Source organism: Excalfactoria chinensis, chromosome 2 (genome assembly GCF_039878825.1).
Source record: "Excalfactoria chinensis isolate bCotChi1 chromosome 2, bCotChi1.hap2, whole genome shotgun sequence".
NCBI lineage: Eukaryota > Metazoa > Chordata > Aves > Galliformes > Phasianidae > Excalfactoria > Excalfactoria chinensis.
In genome coordinates, this window is record NC_092826.1 from 108378701 (window position 1) to 108392435 (window position 13735).

At 43.9% G+C, this 13735-nt stretch overlaps 1 protein-coding gene across 2 annotated transcripts in view; it reads right to left on the reverse strand.

The window, feature by feature from the left end:
* Positions 1 to 6104: 6104 nt before the first annotated feature.
* COLQ (collagen like tail subunit of asymmetric acetylcholinesterase) overlaps positions 6105 to 13735 on the reverse strand; it is a 34856-nt gene continuing 27225 nt past the window's right edge. For both annotated transcript variants that reach the window (XM_072328509.1, XM_072328510.1), the window contains exons 13-17: positions 13005 to 13144; positions 10169 to 10288; positions 9479 to 9599; positions 8148 to 8250; positions 6105 to 6273 (exon numbers count right to left, since the gene is read on the reverse strand). In XM_072328509.1, the coding sequence (XP_072184610.1) occupies positions 6204 to 6273; positions 8148 to 8250; positions 9479 to 9599; positions 10169 to 10288; positions 13005 to 13144 (554 nt within the window). In that variant the 3' untranslated portion in view covers positions 6105 to 6203. The remainder of the gene's footprint in view (positions 6274 to 8147; positions 8251 to 9478; positions 9600 to 10168; positions 10289 to 13004; positions 13145 to 13735) is intronic.

Sequence of the window (13735 nt, forward strand, 5' to 3'; positions counted from 1 at the left end):
CTAATGTAAATCACTGAAGGCTGTTCTTAAAAAAGCCAGCCTGGCACCATCAGTGGATTTGTATGTAACAACAGAAAATAAGAATGACCTTCTGCCTGCACTTGAATCTGTTCTGTAGGAGCGTCTCAAGGTTTTCAGATTTCTGGGATCATCTTGAGATGAGATGAAGACAAGTGCCCTTTATGTATTGTGGATGTAGCTGTTGTTTTTTTCCTTCCTTTTCTCTTTCCATATAAACAGAGCAAGGTCGCAAGAGCAGAACTATCACATATCTATCACATCTGATTGTCTTTCCATAGCCCTGTCTCTCCAGCAGCAGTGCACACGTGAGCTCTAATCAAAATGATGTGTGCAAAAAGCTCCCAGGCAAGCATTTCTCCACAGTAACTTCTTTTGGTTAAACTAAGCACGTCTGTTGCCGCTGGAGGGTCCCATATGAACTGCAGAAAGAGCTCCAGCTAAAGCTTTGACAGAATTTGTGATGTTCATGAGTAAAGGTCATAGACTTTGACAGGAGGCCTGTTAAATTCCTGTCCCTACAGGAATCCAGATCTGTGGCTCCAAATAAGCGGTGGTGTGCTGAATGCATTGAACTTGTAGGAACACACAGTTGCTACTGCTTAAATAGAAAGCTTAAGGAGGACGCATTAAAGATTCAGCAGTGACCAGAAGATAGCAGAATAGTCTTCTACCATATAGAAAAACACTAAGTAACAACTGGAATTCGAAGAAAGAAAAGCAATGCGAGCTCCCGGCACCGAAGTTTTGACCAGTGCTACCAGGCACAGTGAAACCTTTCCCAGGTTGTTTTCTTTTAGAAACCCTGCTGCAGTGGGGCAGCGTGGGACTGACATGCAGGGGGTTGGAACTGAACGGGCCTCATTCTTTGCATCCCTTCCTACCCAAGCCATTCTATGGCAGTGCAGGCTTAACCCCTGACTTTGCACATTAAGGAAAAAGGCTTTTCCAAGTTTCGTTGCATTCTTGCATCCCCCTCACCTTCCCCTTTTACCAGCCCATATTTGCTGTTCTGGTTTCAAGATTTGGTAAAATTCTTCCAAAGATCTTTTGCTATTTAACCACCACTGGAACAAGGGGTGACCATTGGTGCCAGTGCTTTGCCTGCAGCAGGAGGAGCTGAAATTGGTGATCCTTGCATCCTTACAGAGCCAGAAGCCAAAAAGACATGAAGTCATGGCCTGACTCCCTGCCAGGTCCCAAGTAGACCCTGTTGCTGTCCCACAGTGTGTAAGCATAGACTTCACTGCTTCCCAAAAGATGAACTCATGCATGGCCTGTGCAAGTTCCTGCAGCTACACCAAAAGGAGACCCATTCATTGTTTTCTCAAATCTAAACAGGTCTGAGACTTAAAAACACATTTTGCATCGATTTGTCTCTGTACTGAGGCTCCTGCTCCAGTGATGGCTTTCTGCCAAAATAATTTCCAATTAATTTAGCATCTGTTTCCAGTGTTGGTATGGTCAGCTCATCTGTAGCCTCCAGAGACAGGCGTGCCTCACATAGTTTCCTATAGGTCACACTTTTCCACTTGCTTTCTTGCTTGGCAGCTGGTACCAGGCGCGAGGGAGCCCTGTGCCTTCAGCACCGTGCTTGTCCCCACCACCTGATACTCGAACCTCAGCTTAGGGATTCAGTGCTGGCTGACACGCTGCATCCCACGCTGTGTGATGAGTGCATTGCCCAGAAGCCACAGAACAGAAGGCTTTGTGTGGGCAACAAAACCACAGGCAGGGTGGCAAGGGACAGGCACTTGGCCCTGAGGAGTTGTTCCCTTCCTAGGGGAATGCTGAGCTTCCCAACTGCCTGTTGACTCTTGCCATTTCACTAATGATTTTCCTAATTTAATTTCATGCCTGTTCTTTTAAAGATTCATGTTCTCTGCCTGTAAATAGACATAATGCCATTGATGTATAAATAGCCATGGCTGGGTTTGCCCACCTCACGCTTTATTCGTCACCTTGGGCCCCAGGGTGGAAGATGGGGGCAACACTGGGCTCTTCTGAAGAGGCTTTTGCCTTGGAATTCAGTTTGTTGAAACCAAGGGACAGTCTGGTGAACTGCCACGGTTCACATCCCTACATAAATGTCACGCAGAGCTGATGATCTCTGTAAATGAGAGCTGGCGGGCATGTTGTCCTTCAGCCTCAGTGCCCATGTCCAGCTGAGCTGTAGGTGGTGGGAATTCCTTCTGCTCCAAAGTACTGATGTTACATGTGGGCTCTTTGTGTGATAGAAATCACAATGTTTTCAACCCTTGTGCGCAGCAGCACAGGCCCCTCTGCTGTGAAACCTGAGCATGGACGTGCCAGGCGGGGAGGAGAACTCAATGTCACCACACTGTCTGGGACTGCTGAAATCCTACTGCTGACATACTGCTAACTGCCTTGGGATGCCTAGGACTGGAGAGCCTTTTCTGTGAGGAGCTTTGAGCTTTGCTTTACCAGGCCCTCAGCCCATCCCTAAAGCAGGGCAGCCTTGTACTTAGCAGGATGTTTCACCTCCTTTCTCCTCAGCTGGAGCCCCTAGGCCTCTTGGGGTTGCTGCCTGTGGCTGCCTGCCTGTGGCCCTGACTCCAAGGTGGATGTCACGGCTACAAAATGCAGGGGCAGCCCTTCAGCATTTACCCAAAGTTCCATCACCATGGCACTCACCACAAGGCACCTGTTGCCCACTGTGCCTCGGGAGACTAATGAGGCTTCATCAGGCTGCCAGGCAGCTGAATTATGACAACCAGCCAGCCATAAAACCAGGCCTACAACTGCTGCTCCAGGTGTTGCTGCCCACCGCTCTTTGTCCTGGACAACCCCCCAGCCAAGCCCCCTCTGCACACAGAACAGTGGATTAAATACTGGATGTCTGTAGGTCAGCCCAGCAGCTCAGTGACAGGCAGTCCAAGCAAAGCCTGCTCATCCCTGGGCAGCAGCAGGTACAGATCCATGGCTTTATTTAGATGCTGTAATCCCACAGCATTTCACACCAGAAGCTGTCCTGGCACAGAGCAAGCCCACAGAGAGCAATGGGTAACCTTGTTTTCAGTGTCTCTCTTAGCCTGTGTTTGCCAGCAGCAGAACCACTGAAACCCGTGTATCTGACAAGGACCTTCTGTCACCCACACAGTACGCTGTCAGGAAGGATGGGGCTGTGACTCTCTGCTTTTTAAGCTCCAATATGTGGGTTGCAGTGGAGAGGGAAGTAGCTACTAATGCACTTTGGCCTGGCTCTCCATCTCCAGGCTCATGCCCCTCATATGCACTGGACATCACCCATGATGGAGCACACGCTGGGACTTTGCTCTGCACTCCCCGTGCTCAGGGTGACCCCAGTTCTCAGCACACACAGCCCTGGCTTGCACACGGATGGGCATGTGCAAAGTGTGTTGTAAAAGCCAAACAGAGATAAGTGAAAGGAAGGAAATGCCAGAACTAAGGTAGCATGATTTATTGACGTGAGCCGTTAATACATGCTGTAGGTAACTACACGTATTTAATTACATATTAAGTGCAAGCTGGCTTTTTAGTATCCGTTAAATACTGTGCATGATGTAAGCTTGTACTAATTCTGAGTTCATCTACAGCTGCACACTAATGATTAGAAACCTTTCCCACAGGCATTTACTGCCACAGAAGGCCAAGGAACTGAAGTATCTCAATCAGCTTTTGAGCCACACTTGGCACAACGCATTAAGAAACTCAGGCAAGAAGGGGAGATATAGCATCCCATGCACCATCCAGCTGACAAATCCTCAATTAATAATAGATACGTCTGAATTAAGGAGGAAGGTTTATTTGCAGTCTTTTATAACATGAATACTTAACACCTGCTCGGATGTTTTTTATGATGCTTTATCATCAGAGGGGAGCAAGACAGTAATGGTAGTAAGAAACTTGTTCCACAGCTTGCTTGCTTTATTTTTCCCTTACAACTTGCATTTCTTTTTGTTAAGATGTTGATTTTTTTGTGCTGTGTTAATACAGTCCTTTTAAAATCCACGCTTTGTTTCTGACCAGGCTGATGCTGCACTTCTTCTCTATGTGCAGCACACTACAATTTGACATGTGAGATCATGACTTGTTTTTCCTTTCCTGCCCTCGGTGCACTTTGGCTTTAAAATGTCCTTTGGAGGTAGGAGTTTTTTAAAACAACAGGACTTAAAGCTGAAAGACCACTGGGACTTCCACATTTTTTCAAGGACTCCGGCCTTCTGGGTGGCTACAAGTGGAGATGGGCTCCTTGGAGAAAGTGCTGGATCCCACCAGCTGAAACCCATTCCTTTGCACCAGTGTGGGACGCTACAAGGCAGCTATTCTAGTGCATAGATTTCCAGAGCTTATGGCAAGAAGTTCCTTGCCCCTTTGGTTCTTCGACCTTTTATTAAGACCTCTGTTTAAATTTAAAAAGAAAAAGAAATAAGAAAAAAAAAAAAAAAAGGCAATACGAAGACAGGTTTTGAAATAGGCTACAGCTGTTGGTGGTTGAGCTTCACAGCATAAGCAGCCCAGGTAAGCAATAGCCATAAAGTACATTAATTTTATTTTGCTTTTAATTGATGATTTCCAGTATCGGTTCGGACATGCAGAGCTAAAGTGTCCTATACATGTGGCAGAAGTTGTTTGTATTCTTGGTTGCTTTAATGCATTATCATTATAACGTAATACCCACCTTTATTCAACCCTTAAGAAGTAACTGTATAAGTGCAGCTGCTGTGGTGCTCCTGTTGTGACAAGCATCTCATACACTTCAAACATTAAAGTACAGCATTTACAGCAAAGCAGCAAAGAGTGGCCTGTATGAAAGTCACACCTTGGTTTGAGGCTTTTAGTCCTAAATTCCACACATCTTTGTACCATTTTTTTCTGTTACAAACTCCTCCGCACATACAGTATTTAATATGCTTCCCATATGAAATTTGTTCTTAAGTGCGTGCTAATTTATAAGTAGATAATTACCCTGACTCCTATCAGAGCTAACAGAGTTGACCAAAGGCCCTGAAAAACAGAGATATATGGACATCATACAGCATGAATAAGCACCCACAAGCATGTTAGGCCAGGATTTGTGTCACGGGGATACAAAAGTAAGGAGGCACATTGCAGGGTGCTCCAGACACAACGACAGGAGAGGAGAGCAGTCCAGAGGGGTCAGTACACGGGATGGGTAAGGCCATCATGGAAGGATGGAGTCTGAGTGGATCATGAGAGAAGAACAAGGCCTTTCAGCACTGAGACCAGAGTGCAGGCCTGGTTGCATTGAGGTTCCAGGTGGGCAGCCTTGCTGACCTAGCACTTCCCCAGTCCTGTCGGGCTCACACAGAATGCAGCTGGCTTGGCGAAGGTGAAAAATGAAATCAGCTCATCCTGTGTCTTTGCTCCCAGCCTGATGTCCTCCTTCAAGTAAGAGCACCTTGGCTGAATCACCCTTTGGCCTTTGGCCTCCAGCTGAGGTTTGGTGTGATAGCCCACATTTCTGTGGATGGTGCAGACAGATGCAGCCCAACCATTTTCCTGGAGGGTTTCTGCCTCATCTGCTGATCTTTAAAGCATTTACTGGAAGTCCCCTGCTCCTCTGAACCACCAAGGTGTGCAGCTAACCACACTGCCGCTGAAGCCATCATCACACCCCAGTGGATACAACACGAAGGAAGTTCACATTGTAGTAAAAGAGAGTCTCCATAAACACCATGTCCAAGATATGCTTTGTGTTTATGCTGAGAAGGCTGAAAAACAAAAACCCTGAAGAACTTAATTTGGGCTGAACAGTGCTAAGCCGAGGTAATGTTGTCTTGTTACATAATATTCCTGGTTAGTGGCATTCGGTTTCCTGTAGCATTTGTGACAGACTAAGTCCCCACACACAGCCCCACGAGTTTTACTGGTGAACACTGTTGGAGCTTCTCTATTAAGACAGGATACAGTGGTCCTATTTATTTCAGAATCTGGCTTCTTAATTAATTACAAAAAAAAAAAAGACAAACATCTCAAAGTGGCCATCAGCAGCACGAAGTCTGTTTGTTTTCACACAGAGATGGCTTTTTTTTTTCTTTTTTCTTCTTCTTCTTTTTTCCTTTTTTTTTCTTTTTTTTTTTTTTTTTTTTCTTTTTTTAAATCCCAGACCTTCCTGGATAGACGACAGCATAGCACCTTGCACCCCATGATGTGTGGGATGCTGCCCTTCTCTGCTCCCCTCATGTGAAGTATCGGCACTGTGTAGAGTCAATGTAGCAGTAAGAAGTGCATCGCAGTTTTCCGTAAGACCTAAAATAAAGGAGAATATCTCAGTTTCAGAATGTGCTGTAGCTCTTATCACATGTCCTCTGCGTGCACCTCTCTGTAAGAATCGAGAACATCAGTAAACACCAAGTGCAGTGACAGACGGCAACCAAAATGTGAGGGCAATTTCCTGTAGTTCTCTGCTGTGCTCCCCCTTGTCACTATCAACAAAGACTTAATTACCAATTATTAGAATTAAAACAAGCAAACAAACAAACTTGACAGTGGGGTTTGATTGTCTCATGTGTGTAGGTGCAGGAAGCACTCACTGATGGGAAGAGTGCAACTAAATATCCGAGAATCCAATCTAAGTGTTTATCCAGTTACTTCCAATGGCTCCAGCAAGCCCATCCTTTAACTTATTTTTCATGCACTTGAAATAATGGTAGCGACAAACCTTTGAACTAGAAGGAGGCCTTTGCAAAGGGCCTGTACAAAATGAGAGAAAATGTATTTGATTTTGTCTTTCTGCTTGTTTACACTGAGCTGCAATGACTCTACCTACTGAACATCCAACCAGTGATTCTGCTGAGCTTTTATTGCTCCCACAAGTGCAAGTGAATAAACCCATCCATCAGATAATCCACAAGCTGCAGTTAAAGCGCCGCTCCTTTGAAACGTGTCCTTGGATAACCCCCTTTCTCAGAAACAGAACAAAAATTTGAAGAGAAGATCTATGAAATGTGAGGAGGGGCATGGGGGCCAGAAAAAGTACGGATAATGGGAAAATCAGTTGCAGAAGAGGTGTTGGAGAAGAGGATGAAGCTCCTGTTGCAGTGCCAAGCTCATACATTCATCTCATTTTACAGATGAATCACAGATCTTTCTTTGAGCAGATAACCTACAGACTGCAAACACAAAGACACAGGATCTGAGTGGCTTTTCACTACTTGGTTATATGTGAAAAATCAAATCTATAAAACTTTCTCAAGCTTCTGTGGGTCTCGTTTCAGCACCAAACTTCCTATTCTTAAAATGGAATTGCTTTCCTGGGAGAGCAGCTTCACACTGTCTGCAGATGGGAGCTCTTCAAAATGTTTTGGGCTGTTGGGTTTACTAGTCTCAATTCTAGTCATCTCTTACACCAGGCATGCTCCAACAATTGCAGTGGAAGGATTAGCACAGCATTTGATTTACAAAGATGCCCTGTGGTTTCTTATTCCTGTCAATTAGCACATTATTCTTCCATGAATGATGAAGGCTCTGCACAAAATTTCATTTGCAAATTAAATGTTTCCTGTTATCGGGTAACAATACCTGACAGTTAAATAGAGGTGCTGCTGCTTGAGGCAGAATGCTCATCAGAGGAGGCTGCTTGAACAAAGGGAGAGGAGGCAAGTCAACAGTGCACAGATGTTTGAAATGAAGGGTGTTGCTAAGCAGATGTATGCCCTCTCTCCTGAGTGTATCTCCTGGTCTTTAGAAAGGCTGATAGATGAATGGTTGATTCAGAAACAAAAATACCTCTAGAGGACTCATTAAAAGTACAGGAGGTTGTTTGGAGGCTGTGGTTTGGTTGGTTGGTTTTCTTTCCACCAACAAGATCATCTCTTCATCATGGTGTATTCTGCTCTTAGCATGTTAAGAGTGAGTATTAATGCAATAATAAAGATACCAAATAAATAAATCTTTGCAAACAACAGGTAAACATATATTTGTATGATCATTAACTTTGTAAGCATGTGCTTATAGCTGAGAAATGACTTAACAACACAAAAAATAAGGTGACGAGAGGGTCTTTCACTACCTGCAGTGGTCCCAGAGGAACAAGGTTTACGTGGGAAATCCTGTTCTCTTTTAATGATGAAGGTGAAGTAAAAAAATAACAGAAGGGAATACAGAATACAGTTCATACATACCCAGGGAGATATGTTTTACATGTCAAATATCCAAAATCCTTCCCATCACAGTCTTCCACCCCTTCATGTTTGTAGCCATCTCCACAGTAAGCACGGCGGCATCCTAGTGAAAAACATAGAAGGAAATACCTTTATCACACTCCATATGTAAAGGATTTTGGAGAGGTAAGTGGTGCTAGATTTAGGGGAAAGCATAAAACAACGCACTTTGGGGTAGGCCTGACTGGTACATAGGCTGCAGTAATTTGTGGACTGTATTTTAATATTTGGAAAATGCTTCTAAGAACAATGAGCTGATTTTACAATTAAGTCCACTTACCATTTTGTTAAGCTCTTTTCATAGAGTTGCAAGATCAGAATGATGGTAGTGTGCTGATATTCAAGTAATTTGTGACATTAAGTAACATGGTATAGTAATGTGACTCGGTGGGTCAGGTTGATGATTGGACTTGGAGATCCTGAAGGTCTTTTCCAATCTTGATGATTCTACAACTCTATAATTCAATTAAAACTCTTCAGGTCACATCATGTCAGAAGTTTATGTACTGCCAGGCCGTTATGGACTATGCCCAGTGCACAGCACACAGCAACATGATGGGCTTCCAGATGCACAATGTGCAATTTCACAGGCACTAGAGCTAATGAGCACCATTTGTCCTGCATGTTTGTTCCCCATGTCTGACTGCAAATTCTAATTGAATCATTTTCTCATGCTTGGAGCCTGGAGAACTCAGTCTCACTGGATTGCTCTGTAGGCAGCCAAGCTCTGAGGGGCATTTATACATCTGCATTCTGGGGAAGGAGCCAAGCAGTGAAAGCAAGGGTGGATGTGAAGGCTGAGATAGCTGTTTGTGTGCCAGGCTTACATTCTACACTCCTTGCCTTTGCTGACCAGAACCAGGAAAGCATAAAGATCAGCTAGACATGAATCAAATGCTGTGTAAAGCTAAGCGATGGCAGTGGGCTGAAAGTGATGGAAGGAGCCAGTGCACATGCTCATTCAAAGGGGTTTTGTGATATGCTGCAAAGGTACCACATCTTGTGGTCAGAAAGACACCCATCCCATGGAAGGTCTGTGTGTAAAACAACAGCTGGATCCAGTCCCTGGAATGCAAGGGCTTTGCTCTGGTGCCAAATACCTCTTTGTAGTCAGGGACATGGTTCTCAAGAAGGATACGTGGCAAACACTTGGCATCACCTCTGACTTCTGCTCATGTGCGGCATTCATGTGCATGAAAGATCTTGATTTTGGTATTGTGGCTATTGTGCATGTTATTCCACAGAAGCAACTACTGCACCTTCCATGTAGAAAGACGCTGCTTCCAACTTACTTATGCAGTCATCTGTCACAACCGTGTTGCCATCATCACACTCTTCCCCATCCTGAACGATTCCATCTCCACATGTACTGCCAACCTCAATACGGTAATCCACAGGGTAGAAAGGGGTGAGCTGGACAAAAAAAACACACTGAGGTTACCGTGTAGGAGTACCGACATCAGGGCTCAACAAATAGAGACGATGGGCTGTGGAAGATGGGTACCACAAACACACTTCCATATCCCACTGTGCAATGGGAAACGGGGTTTAATTCAGAGTGCAGCGGAAAAAAATAAGGATCCCGACGCTGATTTCAGTGGAACTTAGCTCCTTGAGGCAGTAAGAAAGTACATGACTTTGATTTGCACAGTTTGTGTCTTCCCACAACTCTTCTCCCTGCTGAGTTTTGCCTTATTCTGTGTTAAATCAAAACTGTTTGTTACTACTGTAATTCCCCAAACTAAGTCCCAGCTGGGTGGCTCAGCAGCTGGTTCAGAGGGAGGTTAGCAGAACCCATAGAACTGTTAAGTAACGAAGACTCCTGTGAACAAAACCCACAGAATTAGATGCAGTGGCGATAATGCTGAAAAATAAGACTTTTTCTTCATTCACTTGAGTGGTTCTGTATGATAATATACCCGCTGTGTTTAAAAATGAAACATACACTCACGAGTTTTCTGAAACCACAGTCATATTTTCACCTGGACTGGGAGCCATCCAAAGGTATCCTTGAAATACAAAGATCTCTGGTCTCTTCTAAAAGCTAAGGCATTTTCAGTGTGTAACCGGTCCAGTTCTTCTTGATTATTCACCACAAAAATCTGGGGCACAGAAAAAGAGGTGATTGGTAACCCTCTGGACAAGCGTTTTGAATTGTCACAGAATCCAGTTTTGCAAACAGAATTATTTATCTGCAAATATATGAAGGATTGCATAGAAAAAGAGTTTGCCTTCTGAAACAGAATGGCATGTCAGACCTGGGTGAGAATGTACACACATAAGGTGCTGCTTTGCAATTGGTAAGAAACACAAGTCTTCAAAAGCTCATGGTCTTTCCTGAGTACCCAGCTAAGGCTTAAGTGACCCCCTACTCTTGTGGGCATAAGCACTCTTTCTAGGTCTGTATATAACTTTTAGGCATGTTTATGGCTATAAATTAAGTAAAGCACTGCTCAGGGCAACCTTCACTTACCTTTTCCGACTTTGTTTAGACGTAATGGACACTGAAATTCGTGTTTCTTTACATGCACCTACTTTAGTCTAAACTCAAGTCTTCAGTTAAACAGAAAAAATATTAGAAACAAATTGACAGAATTAGGACAAGATTTTATCAAAGCTTTTCCCAAATTGTTTTAATGTCTCATTCACCAAAACTGGCTGTAAGGAGCACTAGGAAATAACTTTTTTCCCTTGGAAGCTTAATCAAATTTCTTTTAGTAAGATTCGAACCATTTTTGTTTTATAATCATCATAGTATCACAGTATCGTGTGAGTTGGAAGGGACCTTAGAGATCATCGAGTCCAACTCCCGGGTTTTGAGCCCTCTGTGTAGCGAAGCGGCACTTCTACCCCCTGCACCACAGGGGGAATTCGAACCCAGGCCCTTCGGTGCCACAAGCAGCACTTTATACCACTGCGCAAACTGAATGATTCAGAGCAAGTAGATGTGGGTCAAAGCCTGATTCCCACCAGCATAATCAGAATTGGCTCTTTTTAAAACAAATTACCCTGAAGTTTTTACATAACAGATTATTCCCATAGCCCCTGACAAAGGCCAATTGAATAAAAATGCCTTCAGCTAGAGTGAAAGAGAGCAAAGAAACAGAGAAGCAGCAAAGAACCAATTCTGTAGCTGTGTCCAGGAGCTGAAGTCCCAGCCTCAGAGCTGTAGTTTCTCTGGAAATCAATAACAGATTGTTCCCCCTGAAAATCTCATAGATACTGCCCTTTGAAAATGCAAAGAATTAAAAAACCTGAATGAATCACAGCCAGTGACAGAAAAGCAGTGCTTTGTTTCCTACCCTCTCCCCCAGCAGTGTAGCGCTGATGGGTGAGTGGGTGGCCGTGCTGGGGATATGCAGAAGGATGGAGGACCTTCTCTGCATCTTCCCACATGCAGCTACAGCAACCCTGATTGCAGTCTTCAAGTTGCACAAGGAGGGTTTCTGAGCTGCTGCGTGAGGATCTGATCGAAGTAAATAAATGCATTGTTAAGCTCCCTGCTGCTGCTCAAAGGGGTGAAACAACTGGGGCAGGCACTGACAGAGACATGGCTTTTCTCTTTGCCATCCCTCAAGAGAAATGGCACTTGGTTATCAGCATGTGAGGATTTATATAATGTGGGTTAGTTATACTCAAAGTATCCGTCTTTCAAGCTCTACTCTTAAACAGTGCCTGGTGAAGAAGGAGGGTGGTAAGACCTACACATAACATTGTGAGCCTTATTCTTTAGCCTACGGGCTCCCTGTGAAATATATCACATTTTTTTGCAACATTGCATGATGCAAATACACCTTGATTTCATGCATCTCTGCCATTTTTTTGCAATGCAACAGGGATGAGCAAGCAGCTGACAAGACCTGCAGCACACTCATGCAGAAGGCTGAGTTCAGCGACCTGGTTAAACAAACTGCGTGTGGTAAATATGTCCCTTTTGCACAGAAAGCAAGAACTCTCTGAAAGCACGACATATGGGAAAGCTAATAGAGCTAATCGTTGCATGTTCAGAGACAAGGCAGTGGGTGACAGACATTTGGTTGAGTGGCAGGGCTGTGCCTGTGTATAGCAGCAGTGGAAAGGTGGCAATTTCATTGCTAATTAAGAGCTACCGTGCATAAAATAGAAAAGCTGAAGGAAAAGTCTAGAAATACTATTTAAAAAGCCCAAAGTTATCAGAGATGAAAAACTGCTAGGTCACTTTTTAACAATGACTTATCCTTTATATTACTTTCTCCAATTTGCTTGTAAAAATTCCTTGAAGAAGGCTAGCAACTGAAATTAGCTCTGTAAGTGTGTGCCCAAAGGCACTGCTCAGAAGTCTGACTCTCTTTTTGTTTCAAGGAGGAGGGTTTGTGTTTTGGGGGAAAGTTCTGTTGTATATGTGAAATGTTCGACCCCAATATTCAACTCTGAAATCACTGTCTGTGCAGGATAAAATAGGATACATAAGCAAGAATTAGATGCTTCCTTCACCAGCCAATCTGAAATATACTGCAACTGACCAAAACAAAAAGAACAGACTGTGTGTGTACAGCAAGACAAGAGCATCCTTATGCTCAGAGAAAGGCTTCTAAAAATGTGCCACATTACTGATGGTTTGAAACTGCTGCATTTCAGCACCTCCATCACACAACCCTGACTGGTTGTGAGACCAAATTCTTGTGCACAGATTGATCTCACAGGTTTTGGATACTGGACGTAATGCATTGCCCAGATACAGCCATCTTCCTGTTACACCCAACTTAGTAGTTAATACAATGATTCTTGTAATAAAAGCATGCAAGAACCACTCACATCCCCTCCCAGAATTCTGCTTACCGCAGGGACTTTTGGGTACCTGTGTCCAAACACAGATTCCTCATACGGTGGATTATTCACATGCTGTGGGGGTCTGCAGTGACATCTTCCTGGAGGTCCTGGAAGGCCTCTTTCCCCTTTTGGTCCTATAGCAAATTGCCCTGTGAAGCAAAATACCATGTTGCACTATTAGGAAATTAACAAACAAAACCCAAACAGCCTTAGTGGGAAGAGTATGGTCAGGTAGATGTGTGTGTTCATATTCTTCAGTTATCCACATCTCCCACAGACACCACTGAGAATGGAAGGAAGTGGCTTCCAGAATCACCAATTCCAGCACTTCAGGAGAAAGAGCAGTACTTGTGCCACAACTGTCTTTCACATCACACTTCAGCCACCATTTTGGAGAAAGAGAATGGCCACTTGCTTAGGATTTCCAGACAAAAACCACAGCTTTGTGGTGTGTTTGGTAAGACTGACATTAAGTCAGTCTCTGTAGATGTCCACAACACATTGTGGACACTTCTGTAGTGTTGTTTCAAAGGTTTTCATAGGGGAAAACCCAACAATGAACAAAGGAGTGCTACAAATAAATACATAAAAACTTACTGCTTTCTGACTTTCAAACTCTGGGAAGGATGTAGCGCTCTGCAGAATTAAATATGAGCCAACATGTTCATATTGCAAGCAGCGATATTATTACAGGAAGGTCATTTAGGACAAGAATTTATATTCTAGAGGGAAAAGACCAA